Below are 18,334 nucleotides of genomic sequence, written 5' to 3'. Positions count from 1 at the left end.
CAGAAGAGCCAAGCGTCAGCTCTTCTTTCTGGGAGAATAAAACCTCAATCCTGCCCATGTTAGTGAACCTGTGTCCCTAGACAAGTCAGCTGGTCTAGGCTTCCACTTCTTCCTCAGTGGACTGGCAATTTCTACCCGTCTCTAACTCTAGGCAGTTGTGTGCGATGCTAGGAAAAAAAACCTTCCAGGTTTTCAGAAGAAACGGACTCACGAAACCGCTGATGGTGTAGGTATCCCCAAGGACAGTGTGCTGTGGTGCTGACATTCTTGATTTGATGTATTCGCCATGGCCAGATGGGCCCTGTTTTTCCTGGGATTTCCCTCCCCTCCTTGGACTGTTCCAATGGTTGAGAAAACTTTGCATAGGAAATTGTGCTCAGATACGTACGTATGCCAACACACAGATGCATATACAGGCTAGTTGTAACCAGATTACACAAGGTGAAATGGACGGCAGCGGCTAAATTCCAAAACTGCTGCAGATACAGAGACTTTCAGACCACAGACGATAACTGGATGGAAGGCTTAACGTGGTGTCTATAAATACCTGGTCTGGGGCCCACTCCAGCTGCAGTACACACACACTACATGCATCATGGCTTCTGACGCTCTGTTTGAATTAGGAAACAGACAAGCAAACTTGGGTTAACAATGCGAACCACACGGCATGCAGCGTTTTGTCTCCATTCCTCTGTCACCTTTACAACCGGGAACTGGTAGAGTCAAGCTTGGGGAATGTTTCTGCAGTCTGGTTGGTTTAATTCTCTCACAATACATAAAGCAATGTGTCAACTTCAACAGATTTTTCAATAGAACTTGGAAAGAAATGAACTTCACACACCCACACACATGGAATTCACGGGCAGACATGTGGGACGGGTGGAGAACAGCAGACTCACAGATGGAATCACACGGTATGGAAATCTTAAAGGTGAGCGAACACTTGTAACAGTCACTTTCCAAATTTCCTTCTCAGTTGAGATTTATTTTTAGAAGAAAAACAAACCAAACTGGATTATCCTGGCTTACCTTTTAGCCAGTTTTTAGAAGACATATTAGATATATTTCTTTTTCCATTGATAGAAAAGATAAAGACACTCTGGTATAAGGTATCCACCAGTTTTTAGCAAAAATACTTTCACCTACTATGTCCAGAGTTTTGATTTTGAGGATACTGGAAGTCAGTGTTCCAAACAAACAGGACCTGATGTAGAATTATTTCGCTATTTAAACATTATGAAAATTAGCAAGAGCCATATATGGGTCAGTAACAAAAAGGCGCATGGGCAAAAAACCTACTTCCTTTTAATCCTTTTAAAAAATATTTTTATTTTTTCATGTTACTTTTAATGTCCTTAGAGTAATCTCTAACCCCAACGTGGGGCTCAAACTCATGACCCTGAGATCAGCAGTCTCGCGGTCTACCAACTGAGCAGCCAGGCGCCCCTTTTCATCCTTTCAATTGGTACATTCCTGTCACTATGCCTGAAAACACCTGTGGTTTTTATTTTAATTTCCTAAACTTTTTATTACAAGAAGGTAATTACCAAAGAGGGTAACTGTTAGTAGGTTAGAAAGCATTGCTATCATCAGCTAGTGCTTCTCAAATAAAAACACCAAATTGTGGGGGAAAATAGAGACTTCACAAGATGGTAATACATCTTCATTTTATTAATACCCACTATTATGACTAAGCTGACAAGTTACTAAAAACAGGTAAAACCTTCTAAGTGGGTATGTCAAACTCAGTCAAGCTTGCCTTGCAGGGAAGATTAAAACTATTAATTTAGTCTCTGGTTGTTCAGAATTCTCCCTTTCCTGCAAAACAGTTAAGTCACAACCAAAGCTGTACTTTATATGTAAAACTCGAAAGTGCCAAAGGGTGTGGTGGAGATTAGGGCCAATGCCAGCGTGGGAAACTCTGTCTGCAGCCCACACCCATTTTAAAGAGGCTTGGGGCTAGATATCTGGGTGTTCTCTAAGTACAAACACTGGCAAAATCTGGCTGCTTATTTTTTAAAGATCCTATTTTTTTTTTGTCTTTAGGAGAAAGCTACTCACTGGACTTGTAGCTCTAATACATTTTACTACACCAGAAAACACAACATGTGATATTAGTCACTGATGAATAATTACAGCTCAAGACTTTAAAAAAAAAAACCCTTAAAAATCAATTCTCTTCAGCTTCTAGAAAATGTATCCCAGAGTCACTGTTTTATAACAGATGGGGAAAAACTATGCCATGGAGGTAGGAGTTCAGCAAAAAATATGTCCTTCCGTTTAGCCCAGAAAACTTGGCTTTGGTCTTTAGATTTAAACAAGCCATGACAATTGAGACTTAGGAAAAAATGATTAGGTATCCCCATGTCAACAGCTGACCTACTGTTCTGATTTGGCCCAAGGACACACATGCAATCTCATTAATAGCATAAACACTGTAGTTTGACTAGTGTCCAATTATGTGTCTTATCGTCGGTGTCTCTGTCTATGGTGGTGGCACTTTTAGTAGATATCAAAAAGGTCAGGACTGCTCAGTCACAACGACAATGCTGTCTTTCAAAGGAAACGGGCCTAAGAAAAGGAAACTAAATTTTCAGGGAGACTGTAGAACTCAAAAGGGAATGCCTGCTTACTATAATTTATTTTATTTTTTAAAGTAGGCTCCACACACAGCATGGAGTCCCACGTGGGGCTTGAACTCACAACTCTGAGATCAAGACCTGAGCTGAGATTGAGTCGGACGTTCAACTGACTGAGCCAGCCAGGCACCCCCGTAGTAATTTTTGTTAGGGGAAAAAAGCCAAGATTTTTTAGGAAGCCTACCAAAATGTGCTTAAGCAAATAACTCCCTGATGTACCCAATAACACAGCAATGGATCTGCTGAGACACCGAGGTTTGCTTTATTGGATTCAGAGATAGGAGGAGGTGGTGAGAGGACAAGGAACACATCCATGACAGGACGATGACACGGATTAGAAACGGAAAAGGTCCCCATCCCCTCTGAAGCTCCAACCTCCCCTGCTCACCGACCAGTAACAAGAAAAGTTATTAAAGAGCGTGGCCACTGCAAATACCTGCATCCTCTACGGATTTTTGAAGAGCTTCTGCTAATTCTTGGTCTGCAATCTCCTCTGGCCGCACGTCTTCTCGCCCCGCCCCATATGCCAATCGGGCACACTCTGGTAACTCCCCCTCGGGAAGGAAGGTGGTCTGAGAGCCTGTGGTGCCGATCACGAGTACATTCTTCTTGAGGTCAATGGAACACTTAGAAGGAAGAAACCAAAGACTGAGGACAGTGGATAAGATGCCATGCAGAAAAACTATCATGAATTTAAATATTTAAGTTTTACTTCATATTTAAATATTTTTAAGTACTTGAAGTTTATAGCAGAATCATCTTCATAGGATGCAGTTTACACTTATTCGTCTAACCCAAGCTCTATTCACTTCAGAATTTAAATGTAATACATGTTCATTGTACAAAATTTGGAAAAAAGCCAGGCATAATCAGCAGCCCCACTTTTTAGAAACATGTAAGTGACTTTTTCTTATAAAGCTGAGACATACTATTTATACATTCACATTTACATTACTATTTACATTTGGCTTATTGCATAAAGTACAACTTATATTTAAACTCTATACCAATGGTCTTAAAAGTGGTATATGGCAAGGCCATCTCTACAGAAGTATTCATTTCATACTTATGCTACCCTCCTTTTCCGTTTATTTTTCTATGTATTTGACACAGGACAGTACACACATACATGTTTTGTATCTGTCAAGTTGGAGAGTACTGGTCTCTACCATGACAGGTAAACAGAGAAACATAGTGCAAATTAAATATTGGGTTTTATTAATACATGCATTCACTCATCCCTTCTACTTAAAATTCTGCACCTTAATTAGAATATTAATGCAATATGTTCTATAGGAATTTATAATAAAAATCTTTTTAAAGAGTATTAGTGACATAAATATATTGACTAGCTATGAAATCTTGTTGTGAAAAATCTCATTACCCAGTGGACACTAAATGCTTCTTCAATCAGAACAGTTTATCTTTACACCAATTATTAGGCTTCAAGGTGGAAACATAAGTATCACTACAAGCAAATATATTTACGAATCATTCTCCCTGTACTAAATAAACATTTCTACTCCCAGCACCTCACGTACACCTTCCTGAATCCAGCAGCTCCTCTTCCTGGGCATCGTCTGCCGAGCTAGTAAGGATTTACTGAACATATACTTGCAATAAAATCGCCATCATGGTGGCACCGGGAGGGCTCAATCAGTTAAGTGTCTGACTCTCCCCTTCTCCCTTTGTCCCTCCCCGACCTCTCAAAAAAAAAAAAAAAAAAAAATTACCATCATGTGTTGTCCAGATCCCTGCAAACCCATCAAAAATTACCTGAGTTCCCATAAGAAACTAAAAATAACACAAGAGAACAAAGTTGCCCATTATAATCTCAAACAGATGGCAAGATGTAAAAGATTCAGAGAGATTTCACAAGAAGAGATTCTATTTCTACTGATACATAATTTCAAACCATCCACGATGCCATCCTCAATTCAGGCCCTTTCCAGGTTGGAGAAGCCACGGCTTCTCCGTTTTCCAGGATACACAACCGAGGAGAATGAGGCGCTAAGAACCGTGTACACACACAGAAGAAGGACAGCGAAGTCCGTTAACTACCTGATGCCGCTTCAGCATGTCCAGTCCCAGAAGCATGTCCATGGGCTGCTCCTCCAGGATGGAGAAGGAACACGCCAGGAAATCGCCTTCAATCTGAACCTGAGCTACAGCACAGGAAGAGAAGAGATTACGGAGTTTTATTTTAATCTGTATTTCTTATTTTATTTTTTGGGATTACCGATTTTTGCTTCAAAAGCCTCATGCAAGCCTCGGAAGTACCTATCATTCTGTGCCCTACTTCCTGTAATTGGTCAAAGCCAAGGCAAAGCATGAAAAAGGTGAGTTACGTATAAAATAAATCCAGTAAGCCCAACGATCAGTTTGAAAGCCAATGAAGGCACCAGCTTATAAAGGGGATAGACTGGAACTCTACTACCCAGAATACCCGGCTTGATACGTGATACCATCAGGACACATGTTCAGCTGGTAAGGAAAGCTGGCATTAAAGACTGGCAGGATCAGTTCCTCCAATATTAACCGCTTGCTTCCTATCCACTTACAAAAGGCTTTCTAAAAGGGAAATAAAATCTGTACACAAGTCAGTCTCCAAAGAGTAAACTAAAGTTTATCACCACCTGTTATAATCAAGTTTCTACTCATGAAAGCCGAGACAAACCAAAGCCTGTGTCTGCCTGGAGCCTTCTGCTTTGCCTCTTTATTAGTCCTCTTACTTTATACATATATTTTAAAAATTACTTTGTTATTAAATATAGTTTTTCTTTTTTTTTTTTTCTTTTTTTTTTTTTTTTTAAAGATTTTATTTATTTATGTGACAGAGAGATAGCCAGCGAGAGAGGGAACACAGCAGGCGAGTGAGAGAGGAAGAAGCAGGCTCCCAGCGGAGGAGCCCGATGTGGGACTCGATCCCGGAACGCCGGGATCACGCCCTGAGCCGAAGGCAGACGCTTTAACGACTGCGCTACCCAGGCGCCCTAAATATAGTTTTTCTTAAAAAAAAAGATTTTATTTATTTTTGAGAGAGTCAGAGAGAGCGAGCGTGCAAGCATGAGAGAAGGCGTGAGTGTGCAGGGGGAGGGGCAGAGGGAGAAGCAGGCTCCCCACCGAGCAGAGAGCAGGACTCAAGACCCGATCCCAGCACCCTGGGATCACGACTCCAGCCGAAGGTAGACTCTCAACTGACTGAGCCACCCATGCGCCCTGTTCTTAAGTGTACCTTACGAACAGACGAGTATATGAAACGTGTACAGTATAAAGCATAATGGAACAAACACCCATGCATTTATTTCCCAGGTTAGAAAACACAAAGCACAGAAGTCTCCTATATTATCTTCTACTGATCACAACTTAGTGATTTCTCCAACCTTTCCTACTATCCTGGTTTTTGTGTTCATCATTCCCAGCTTTTTAAATAATCCTTACCAGTTCTGTATGATTTCTAAGCAGCATTACCGTTCAACTTTGTGTTTCTGAACTACCACTTGCTTCTTTACTCAAAAAGTATTTTGAGATCTATCCCTGTACATGTGACTGTTTCTTTCACTTTAAATCACCCCTTCCAGTACTGTAACGTCTAATATACCACAACTGATTTATTGATTCTATTGCTCTGGGACTTTCTGGGTCGCTTTCAGTTTTCTGCTATCATAAGCAATGCCACCCTGAATATTCTAATACTTGTCTCCTGGTGTGTATTCAGTTTCTCTAACGTGGTGTGTGTGTGTGTGTGTGTGTGTGTGTGTGTATCATAGAAAATGGAATCATACAGTTCTAGGGGATATTAGGATCAACTTTGCTGGGTGATGCTGAAATACTTTCTAACACGCTTCTAGTATAAAACTTTCACTGCTCCACATTTCACTGCTCTCACCAACACCTGGTATTATCAGATTTAAAATCTTGCTAATCTGGCAAGTAATTTTGTATTTCCCTGATTAATAATGAACAAATTTTCATTTATTAACCATCTGGGTTTCTTGTTCAATAGTGCCTGGGGGCATCTGGGGGGGGGTTCGGTTAAGTATCCGCCTTCGGCTCAGGCCATGATCTCAGGGTCCTGGGATAGAGCCCCACATCAGGCTCCCTGCTCAGTGGGGAGTCTGCTTCTCCCTCTGCCCATCCCCTCTGCTCTTGCTCACTCTCTCTCTAAAAAAAAAAAAAAAAAAAGTGCCTCTTCTGTCGTTTCTGTAATTTTTTATGAACTTTTTTTTTTTTTTTAAAAAACAGGCTCCATGCCTAGTGTGGATCCCAAAGCAGGGCTTGAACTAATGACCCTGATAAGAGACCTGAGCTGAGATCAAGAGTTGGACACTTAACAGAGCCACCCAGGTGCCCCTATCCTGTCTTTTTTACTGAGTTGGAGGACAGGCAGACACACACACAGAATGTACATAATCTGAATCCTTTATTAGTCATATGTGCTATAAAAATTCTTTCCTACTTTGCATTTGTTCACTTTCTTTGTCTTTTGATAAAAAGTTCTTAATCTTAATGTGGCCAAATTTGTCATATAATTTCCTTCTTAACTTTTAAGGAACCTCTTCCCCATGCAAGATATTCTCCAGTATTTTCTTCTAAAAGCTCTGACTTTGCCTTTCACATCAACCCTGAACTGACATTTGTGTGTGATGTGAGAAAGGGTCCAATTTCCAATTCATTTTTTCCACATGGATACCCAGCTGTCCTAGCACTGTTTCCTGAAAACTTCCCTCTGCTCTATAAGATTTCCTCTCTCATTTATCAAGGTTCATGTAAGCCATGGGTCTGTTTCTGTTCTAGTCCTTCGGTCTTGACATCTAGAAGGGGAAGTTATTCCAGAGTATCTTGCCTATTCCTATAATAAATGGCCCATGTAAAATTTTAAATTAGCACATCAGGTCTCACCAAAAAAACCTACTGAAATCTTAATGGTATTACAATGACTCTGCTGCTGACGAATGTGGGAGAATTACCACCTTCGATATCCTGAGTCCTTTTATCCATGACATAGCTCCCCTTTACTTAGATTTCCCTTATAATTTTAAGGTTTCTTCTGCCTGTCATAGCCAAAGCTGCAAATGCTACAGCCTGCCCACCCACAGGGAAGGACACAAGGGACTGGTACTGACTTTGCTTCCTCCTATCACCTTCCTACTTAAAACCACGGAAATTCTGAAAATTCAGACTCTGAAGCAACCACTGTGTGAAGGTTCAGGCCTACTGCGTGTAGGGAAGTATATGCAAGGAAGGTATTTAAACTATCCTTAGTCTAACATCGAAAACCGGGGATGTACTGTATGGTGACTAACATAATATAATAAAAAATCATTATTAAAAAAAAAAATAAAATAAAATAAACTATCGTTAGTCTACATAAATCGACAAGAGAAAACAAAGAGACTCTAATAGACAACATTACAAAAGAAAGGAAAAAATGGGTAGAAACTATCACTTGCAATAAAAGAAAAAAACAATTTTAAAAAACCCTTTTTAAATCTGTCCATTAAGGGAATAAAAACTAATAATCCTTGATTGTACAAGGACCTCAAGATGAATACTGATTCAGTGCTGGAAAAACTGCCTTGATACAAGCTGGAAATACATCAAGAGCCTTTAAGTATTCATAACTTTTGATTCGGGAGCTTCACTTACAGGAATCTCGACTAAGAGAAAAATTAAAATGTGCACAAAACTACACAAAAATCCACTACACAAAAATATTGGGGGAAATATTTATCCTAAAAGTTGACCATTAAACCCGTACAAGAGAATGCTATGCATCTGAAATGGTGCTTATGAAATATATAGAAACAGTGAGAAAATGTTATTTTTTCATAAAACAGGGTATAAAATTCTATATATGACCACTTTTTTGCAAGAATAAAATGCATGGAAAAAAGGCCAGAAGGAGATTAAGTACAATGGTACCTGGTGGTTGAGTCTCACTCAAAAGGATTTAAAGTATTAAGAAAAAGAAAAAGTTTGGTTAGAGATGAAGAACTGAACACATATATTTATCTCCATTTACTCCTAAAAAATTCACAATCAAGTTTGTTTTTTAAGGTACAAATCACTAAGGACAAAAATAACGGAAGAGACAACTGAAACACAATTTTGGAACAGAAAGCAGAGGACAGTAAGGAAAACCAGGAATCAAGCCAGTTCACATCTCAGAGCTCCCCTGTTCACCAGAACAAGGACCTGTGCAAACAGGGGTAGAGGTGGGTCCGAAGCAGGAAGACTGGGTGAAGGTCTCTGCAGGAGGCAGTTAGATCTTGGGGTTCCCTCTGGAACTTCTGCTCAGTCAGGTGATTTCCTCCCTTCACCCCCACAGTAGACTGGAGGTTTATTTTCTCAAGAGGGTAAAACAGAGGTGGGCACGGAGGAGGACAGAGATACGAGCATGTAACTGAAACCCAGGGGGATGAAGGTCAAGTTTACTGAGCCTCTGGCCCTTTTCTCCCTTCCAACTTCCATATCACCCACAACTGCCATGGCTGCCCACCCAAGTAATCTTCCAAACAGACTTTTGGTGTCCCAGTCTTCGATATGAGCAGATGCCAAGACAATGTCTCACCAGACATTTGAGAAAACCATCTAACACAAAAGTCAAATAAATACAAAACATAACAGGTTGGAAGGCAAAGTTGAGGAAATCTGGCAAACAAACAACACACCAGGACACATGAAAGAAACAGGAGAGAAAGAAAACTAGAAGACAAGTCCAGGATAGGAGATTATCCCACCCTAGCAACAGACTTCCAGGGTGCGGCGGGGTGAAACATACCCTGTGCAGTGGATGAAGACAGATCTACACCCGAGTACATCACTGTGAAATTTCAGAACACTGAGGTCAAAGAAGATTCTACAAGCTTCAGAAATGGAAAAGAAATCTTTCACATAAAGGATCAAGAATTGGGACAGCAGCCAGCTTCTCTGCAGCAATGCTGACAAAAACTGTGGAAAACAAAAGTGATCTCCAACTTAGCTAGACTAGTAGAATATAGGGGAAAAAGACAAGTTCTGATATTTAAGGACTCAGTTTCCTCCCTTACACTTTTTCTCAGGAAGCTACTGGAAGATGTACTCTAAAAAGCTGAGGAGAAAATTACAGAGTATGACAGGGGATGCATGTAATCCTATCTAACACCAAGGGGAAAGGAGCCTTTGAGACCCAGGCAAGGGAGAGTCTAAAACAACAGCTGTGAGGCAGCTCTGAGGCACCCATCCAGTCTCTAGAAGAATCTTCAACAGGATGAAATGCATAAAGAAGATTTCCACAACTAGGTAAGTGTTTGGGGATTGAGTAACACATAGAATCCCAAAATGACCAAAGTGTTCGGGGATTGAGTAAGACAAAGAATCCCAAATGACCAAATCCCAAATGACCAAAACAAAACAATTATTACAAGAAAAACAATACTAGACACAAAAGGAAAAGCAATCATTTTCAGATGGCTCAGCTCTCAACAGTATTTACGTATCAGTAAGAGCACAAAACACATGTTATTTTGAAATATGGAGGTAAGCACCAAAAGAAATGAGCTAAAATAGCTGAATGGGATCACTAAGGAGCAGGAACGCAGAAGTACACAGTGACTGATTTTTTATAATCAGCTAAAACATGTATATGGATAATTCGGACAGAACAGAGGATTTAAAATTTCTGGGGATTAGGCTTGCTGGATCAGATATACCTACGCAAAATAAATTTTTAATAATCTACTACTCTGAAAGACTCCCACAGTACCCTTGCTCACCTAGATGTACCCTTCCAATAATCTTCTGGGTGCCCACTCCTTTGGCGATCCCTGCCCACCGACGGTCCACCAGCCTCATTATATTACACCTTTCTGCACAAGCTTGGCTCATTATAGTCATCTGGGCACCTGGAGGCGGAGGGAAACATCAGATAATAAAAACAAAGTCCACGTTTGTGTTAAGATTAAAAAATGCAGCCTGCGAACAGGGCAGAGAGCAAGTACACCCCCAGGCTTTTGTCTGTGTAAAATTATTCATACCCTAGCTTAACCTAGCCCTTAGTTGTTCCTGCCACACTTAATTCAACTTTCAGTTCCACACTGGAATCTGAAACACAGTGTAGAAACCTGACGGGGAGCGAAAGAATATTTTGTTTAAAGGTAGTAACTGGATGACGTTTTAAAACTTTACCGACAGAAAGCAAAACTACCTGGAGAGGACTTCCAGAGAGTCAAACCATGTCTACAGATGGAAACACTAAGTCAAGCAGAGCTTTACACTCAGATCAATCTTCACCAAGTACCTCTAAACACCTGATCAGATTATTTTTATTTCAAACTTTGGGACACCGTAATTTACCAGGTAAAACCTGCAGTCTCTCGAATAAATAAAAGCTGAACTCCCCCCATCTCTGCATCAGCAATCACTCTGTTTCCTTTGGGAAAGAGGGCAGTTAGGGTCTTTTCTCGCATGTACTCATCCACGCAGCCGGACCCGGCCTGTGCAAGAGACAGACACATCTCTGTTTTCCCCTACAGTCCTAATCTCTCCCACAGACTCCTGTCTACATGCCTGGGTGCTCGACATTGCCATCTCAAAGCCAACAGGTATAAAACCCTTTCTCCCCCAAGTCATTCTCACTTTGGATTTCTCTTACCAACGAAACTACTTTCCTGCAACATAGAACTCAGCACTGTTCACTTGTGACTCTTTGTCTTTTAGCCTTCTCCCCACTCTAAACTCTGCTCCAACCCTATGAGTAAGTTTTATGCAATTTCTATTTCTGACTTTCCTCCTTCTAACTATAGCAATCAGCCTAGCTCACACCCTATTGCCCTCGCTAGTGGACAATTTCTCTGGTTTCCAAACCACTCTGTGGGGATATAATTTAAAGCAAGGGAATAGTTCTGACCCTGATGGGTACAGAATTTTCCAGAGCTGTCACTGTCTTCAGTCTTCCTCAAATATGACCTTCTTCAGATCACTTATTCATCTGCTCAAAAATCCTCGATGGCTCCTCCTCTTTGTAAGATAAGCTTCAAACCACCTCACCACAGCTTCAGAGCCCACCTCATCCTGGCCAAACTGCTTCCCGCTGCTACAGACTGGATGTCTGTGTCCGTCCAAAATTCCTATGTTGAAACCATCACATTCCTAACGTGACTGCATTAGGAGGTGGGGCCTTTGGGAGGTGATTGGGTCATGGAGGTGAAACTCTCAGGAATGGGATGAGCGTCTTTATAGAGGAGACCCCAGAGAGCTCCCTCACCCTTTCTGCCATGTGAGGACACAGTGAGAAGACGTGCACCTGTGACCTAGGAAGTGGGTCCTCAGCAGACACTGAACCTGCCTGCACCTTTGTCCTGGACCCCCCAGCCTCCGGAACGACAAATAAACCTGTGCTGTTTACAAGCCCCCTGGTCCATGGTATTACTGTATAGCAGCCCAGACAGAGGCAGCTCTCAGCCTTATACTCGGACTCTTCTGAACCCTCCACTTCGGCAGGAGCGAGTTGTTCCCTCTGCCTCTTCCTCCCGCCGACCCTCCTGCAGCGTGCCCCCTGCCTTCACTTTCTCCGAATTCCACTTATGCCGTCAGGCCCAGCTCAAAGCCCGCCTCCTCCTCCGCTGACTGGCCTTGCCCAGTGATCTCCCCTCTTTCAATTCCAACACTTCCTGTTCATTGTACTCATTAGGCTCCTTACACTTTATGAGCACTGAAAGCTCTCGGCATTCAAGGAAGGTTAGATTCAAAAAGGCCCAGCAAAAACGAAGGAAACGAAAACCGGAGAAGGCAATCTCTCTTCTCTTCCTCTCTCCCCACTCTATTCCACAAAAGCTCCTTACTGATGTAAAGCAAGCAAGTCCAAGATTAAGAAGGGCCCCTTTTGCCACTCTCCTGCCTTTTTTCAAGCCTCAGCTTGAAGGCCCTTCCTCTGCCCATGAAGACAGGGCAGTTCGGATGCCTGCCTGCTCTGTGGGGAAGGCATGCCTGAGCACCCCAGTCGGAGGGAGAATGTGGTCTCGATGGCTATCCAACATGCACCTGATTTTTGCGGTGGCTGAGTTGTGGTATCAAACAGATCTGGGCTGAAACCAAAGTCCACCACTTGTGAACTCTGTCCACCTGAAGAGTGACATCACTTGTCTAAATTTTCTCATCTACAAAATAGAGTTAATAGTTGAACACAGCTCATAGGATAACCTGAGGATTAAGTGAAATTAAGATGACTTATATTAAGCACGGAGTATGGTGCTCGGCACACAGTAAGGGCTCAATAAATGTTGAGTGTTAATATTAGGGTCTCTTATGTATTTGTCTCTCTCACTCATAGGAGCCCCATGAAGCTCCAGTTAGTGAGTCTTACTCCCAAACACTCAGCACGAGTGCCCTTCCTACAATATTCAACGGACATTTTTTAAAGTGAATAATTAGCAAATGTGCTTCTCCCAGGATATGTATGTATCTCAAGATATAAAAACACCTAGTGACAGCTAAAACCTAGCATGTGCTCAAATAATTGTGGATGAACAAATGGAGGAAAATATTACTTGAACAGGGCCTTTTACTACTCTAGGAACTCATCCTAGCTTACAGCCTGAGCGAACTGCACAGAATTAAGGCCCATAAGACCACTGAGCCACACCCACACGGTGCTGTGCGGTCTTACTAAAAAGCAGAGTTATTACTGCGAGAAAAGGTGCCAGCTGGTACAGGGATTATTTTAATCCTCAAGTGGGAAACTCCCTGTCTCCTGACCTGGTTAAGTTCTTTAAGGGCAAGAGCCCTGATTCATACATGCTTTGACTCCTCATAGCTCCTGGCAAAGTGCTACCACACAGACTATGCTGAGATATTTGTCTGACCTATACTCTATGCAGCTACTTCTTACGGCTCCTTCTCCTAAATCCATTTACCCCCAAATTTCTTACAGAGGTATCCTAAAAATTCAGGATGCCGAATAAGGGGAGGTAGGAAGATAAAGGACATACTGCAAAATACAAAACCAGTTAAGAAACAATTAAGAAATAAGCCTGTTACAAACAAACAAAAAGATTGGCAGATGAAGTGACCCTCAGGCTTGTTAGCAGTCCAGAAGACTACTACCATCTTTAACAGGCACCAGCGTCTCCCCTTCTTCCCGTGTCACGTAAGAATGTCGGACAGATGGAGACAAAGACGGAGACGTCACCTGAGTCAACAAAAGCTTTCACAGGATGTCCATTCACTTTGCAGTTAATATAAAGCATCACTACTTGGCCAAAACTTTCAGGAGCTTCTTCCATAGCTATTGTCATGTTTTCCTCAATGTTCTGTTGCCTGTAACAAACCAAAACCAAGTTCAGTAAAATTATTTCCAGGAAGGGAAATCTGTTTCAAAGTCACAATACTCAAAACAAACTTGGCTTTCTCTTCAACAAGGTGGCTGAGCGGCAGACGCGGAGACGCCGATCTTTGCAAAGACTCTGGCGGCAAGACCATCACCCTCAAAGTTGAGCCAGTGACACCAGTGAGAATGTCAAAGCCAAATTCCAACACAAGGAGAGCATCCCTCCTGACCAGCAGCGTCTGATTTTTGCGGGCAAACCGCTGATGGATGGACGCACGCTCTCAGACTAGCAGAAAGAGTCCACCCTGTACTTGGCTGCCTGTGGGGTGGCACCATCGAGCCTCCCCTCGGCCAGCTGGCCCAGAAAGACAACTGCGACCAGATGACCTGCCGCCAGCGCTTTGCTCACCCTCACCCCCGCGCTGTCAACTGCCGCAGGAAGTACAGCCACACCAACCACCTGCGCCCCAAGAAGAAGGTCAAACAAGGCCCCTCCGCCGGCTCTTCCTCTGCCTGCAGGGCAGCCTCCTGCCTGAGCCCCAAGGCCTTGGAGCCTCCAGTTTCCCTTTCGCTGTCCGGAAAAAAAAAAAAAACAAACCAACAGATCTGTACACATCTTTTGCCCCTATTATAGCAGCTGAGTCATGGAAATGGACCCTGGTGCTCTCTCCTGCAGGTGAGGCAGTGAGAAGCAGCTGGCAGAAAATCTAAAGGCATACACACCGCTCTCTCACACAGAACAGGTCTGCTCCCTTTATGAGCTCAGAAACAGGAAGATAAACCTCGGCAGAGTAAGGGTCACAACCTTTTAATTCTGCACAATGTCAGAACTTCATGAATGCTTCAATTTTAACGGAGGATTTACTGGGTATCTGGGTACATTTCCTATGTCCAGTGCATTAGAAATAGCTGGCAAATACAATCCATGGGTGTTAGCGTCTGTGCTGTCTCCGCTTAATCCCCAAGACTGGACTTTCTACCTGTGAGTGAGGGTAACGACTCCTGTTACAGTGTGGCTAAGAGGTCGAGAGCATCTAGAACACAGTGTGAACAGAAGCACGGATCTTCAGCAAATGCACACGTCCCTCTAGCTATCTGCTGTCACTTAGAAAACCACACACACACACACACACACACACACACACACATCACAGTTCACAGTTCACTTGGTCCGTCAAACCATTTCTTCAAACATCAGACATATTCTAATTCCCACATGAGAAAAAGATATAAAAGGGGGTTCTAGCTTACTCCAACAACTCATGCCTTCATTCCCAACCTCCTTTTAAAAACATTATTGAGCTACCAACATTCATGGGAACAAGGGCAGGGGCTGGGCAACACACCTGAAGACTGAGACACGAACAGAACGGGGCCCCAGACTGGGGATAAATTATGACTACAGACGACCGTCCGTTTGTGCGAACAACCCTCCGCGGGGGCACAGCCGCACTGCTCACTTCGAGCTGCTGTATTATGGCCGCTCTGGTACTGCACCGGCATAAACGAGCCCTCACCGACAGACAGCAGGGCCTGCAAACCCTAAAATATTTACTGTCTGGCTTTTTATGGAGTGTTTGCTGACCCCTGCTCTAACTCATAGTGCCTGTCCTTTTGAGTAGCAATACTCTACCTCAACTGAACCGATGATTTTACCAGCCATTCTGTAATAATACATGAACCTTTTCAGAAAATCAAAGGCATCCTCGTTTAATTTAGTCAGGGAAATATGCAAGCTATTATTCCCCAGTGTACATACACCCTGAGTAATCACTGGTGCAACGTACCAAATAGAACTCTAGGAGGCATTTGACAGAATTACACGGCTTTTCTCTTATGCCACATTCTTAAATTTAGAAATGAACTAAAATTAGTTGTACACTCCTGACCTTGCACTGACTCCAACCAAGATAAATTTCAGCAAAATCAGATTCTGAGAGAATACCAGTCGCTTTGGCTAATCTGGGCCCTATATGTAGAGAGTCTCTTGAGAGGTATAAGGTCTTCTTTAAAAGACTGTACACATTACCCCATTTCCTTAATCTCCCCGGCCCCTGACCAATACGCCCCATCTCACTGCTACTCTGCCAACAGGGCAGTGTCAGGGTTTGGCTGCCTCCCCACTCTCCCTCCCGCCACTCCTGCCTCCTGGGTTGAACACATCTATTCTTGAGAATTATGTTAGGTTCCCTTAGAGCTGCAATGGGGTCTAGTTCAGAGTACACAAGTCTCTTCCTATTTCTCTGGGTAGATTTAACTAGTGAGATGTTTTTTCAAAGATACTCATATAATACTGATGCAATTAATGGGGGCACTTCATCAACAAGAACACGAACGGCTTGGGGCTGTCAACTGATTCTGATATACAATTTAAATTTCCTTGATTTCAAATGTAGTTAGAGAAACAAGAAATAAAATAACCATTATTTGACTTCCAAGCTGACAGTATAATGACCAAGTCGGGCTTCATTCGAGTAACAAAAGACTATGACAATGAAGAACAGAGTTCTTCTTAGTTATACAGCAGTCCGCCCTTCCCTGCAAGGGACACATTCCATGACCCCCAGCGGATGCCCAAAACCAAGAGTACCGAGTCCTATACATACGTTTTTCCTGTGCACACATATCTATGACAAAGCTTCATTTATCAGTGAAGCATAGTAAGAGAGAACCAACAATAAAAAAATAGAAAAATTATACTATTCTGTAATAAACATTCTATGATCGTGGTCTCTCTCTAAATATCTATTGTACTGCACTCATCCTTCTCATGACGATGGGAGATGAAAAAATGCCTACGTGGTAAGATGAAGTGAGGTGAATGACAGAGGTTTTGTGACGTGGTATTAGGCTACTACTGATCTTCTGAACTACGGTCAACCGCAGAAAACTGAGACCGTGAATAAGACGGGAGAAGACTGGACTAAGGCCTTCACCACTCGCAACAAAAACTGAATGGGGGTAGGAGGCAGCTATTCTTTTTCATTTTAAGGGACTGAAGAGCATCTTGCTCGCGACTAGTAACGTGACCAAGGTTGGCACTGGCGTCACTGCACCTGCTCCGGCCTCACCTCTGAAGACTCTGACCCATGAGATATGGGAGTAGAGCACAAGCATCCGCATTTTTAAAGCTTCTTATGTGATTTTTAATGTAGCCTCAGGTGAGAACCACAGCATTAGAGAAGCTGGAGCTGGAAAAGCATCCGGCAGTCAGTTTATCCACTGAGGCCAGGGCAAGAACTGCAGGAGGAAGACGGACCTAGGACTACAGGGTTCCATCTGTCCAGAGCTCGCTCTCCAGTCATGCTCAAGCCCCGGTGTAATTAAGGATCGTCTAAGGATCGAGATCCAGTCAGTCAGCCCGGACAGCCTAACGGTCTCCCCAGGCTGGGGCTTCTGCTCAGTCCTGGGGTCACGTACTGCAGCTGCTTTGATGATGCCCTGTGGGCTAGTCTCGGAGGCTTCATTCAAGTTTTAGAACAGAAAGTCATTAAATTAGGTACCTGTACCTTTGTGATGTTGAATCAGCGTGTGAGGAAAACGGAAGAGGAGAGAACGACCTAAAAGGCTGAAGCTGCTCTCTCAAATACAAAACAAGGACGCTGCTTCAGAGCAGATGCCCGACTGACACTGGGTCACCTGTCATTCGGGAACTCTGGATTCTCTAAAGCTCGCTCTTTAGGTAAAGGGTCATTACCTTATATCTTCTTCTATTTTTGCCTGAGCTTCAAGATCAAAAGGGTCAGCAGAAAAGAGACGAATCCTTTCTTGCTCTCTCCGGGCTCGGTCCTGCTGCTGCTCCACCAGGACCCTAGAAAATTTCTCTACAAAAATAAGGGGGAGAATCTTGAGTACCACTCAATTTCCATTCTTCATTAGAACTTTTCCAGATCAAATAGTTTCTTAAGATACAGCTGTAAAGAGATGCAGAAAGGGTGCCTAAGAACTATTTTAAATGAGCAATCACATTTACTTGCTACGTTCTAAGGCAAGACTCCATCGCCTAAACTCAGTATAAAGAAATAAAGTCTTTGCAAAAATCACTTCTTCCTGTAAGAAGTTATCCATTGTATTGTTTCTACCCAGAGATAACTATATTTCGATTGAAACCAGTGGGAATGACTCTCTGTGTGGCAGATACATGGCCGCACTGCTCTCCTCCCCGGCCGCCCTTATTAACCCATTACTTAGAAATAAAACAGAGCACAACAACAGGAATGTAGTCAGCGGTACTGTAACAGCGTTTGTGTAGTGACAAATGGTGCGCCTGTGGTGATCACAGCATAAGGCACAGACTTGATGAATCACTGTGTTGTACACGTGAAACTAGGGTAACACTGTGTGTCAGCTATACTTCAATTAAAAAACAAACAAACAAACAAACCCC

At 42.7% G+C, this 18,334-nt stretch overlaps 1 protein-coding gene and 1 pseudogene across 8 annotated transcripts in view; one reads left to right on the top strand and one right to left on the bottom strand.

The window, feature by feature from the left end:
- DDI2 (DNA damage inducible 1 homolog 2) overlaps nucleotides 1-18,334 on the bottom strand; it is a 49,879-nt gene that overhangs the window by 10,550 nt on the left and 20,995 nt on the right. For 4 of the 8 annotated variants that reach the window (XM_057305494.1, XM_057305493.1, XM_026519778.4 and 1 more), the window contains exons 4-7: nucleotides 17,645-17,771; nucleotides 13,810-13,937; nucleotides 4,701-4,804; nucleotides 3,076-3,265 (exon numbers count right to left, since the gene is read on the bottom strand). In XM_057305494.1, coding sequence (XP_057161477.1) covers nucleotides 3,076-3,265; nucleotides 4,701-4,804; nucleotides 13,810-13,937; nucleotides 17,645-17,771 — 549 coding nt within the window. Of the gene's footprint in view, nucleotides 1-547; nucleotides 2,461-3,075; nucleotides 3,266-4,700; nucleotides 4,805-10,396; nucleotides 10,526-13,809; nucleotides 13,938-17,644; nucleotides 17,772-18,334 lie in introns of those variants that run through there. The other 4 variants (XM_026519780.4, XM_026519777.4, XM_057305495.1 and 1 more) reach the window with 4 other exon arrangements.
- LOC113270704 (ubiquitin-60S ribosomal protein L40-like) lies at nucleotides 14,027-16,902 on the top strand (annotated as a pseudogene).

The sequence above is a fragment of the Ursus arctos genome, unplaced genomic scaffold, assembly GCF_023065955.2.
Source record: "Ursus arctos isolate Adak ecotype North America unplaced genomic scaffold, UrsArc2.0 scaffold_32, whole genome shotgun sequence".
In the NCBI taxonomy this organism is placed as follows: Eukaryota; Metazoa; Chordata; class Mammalia; order Carnivora; family Ursidae; genus Ursus; species Ursus arctos.
The sequence above is the reverse complement of the archived record's forward strand: the minus strand, read 5'-3'. Positions and strand labels throughout refer to the sequence as shown.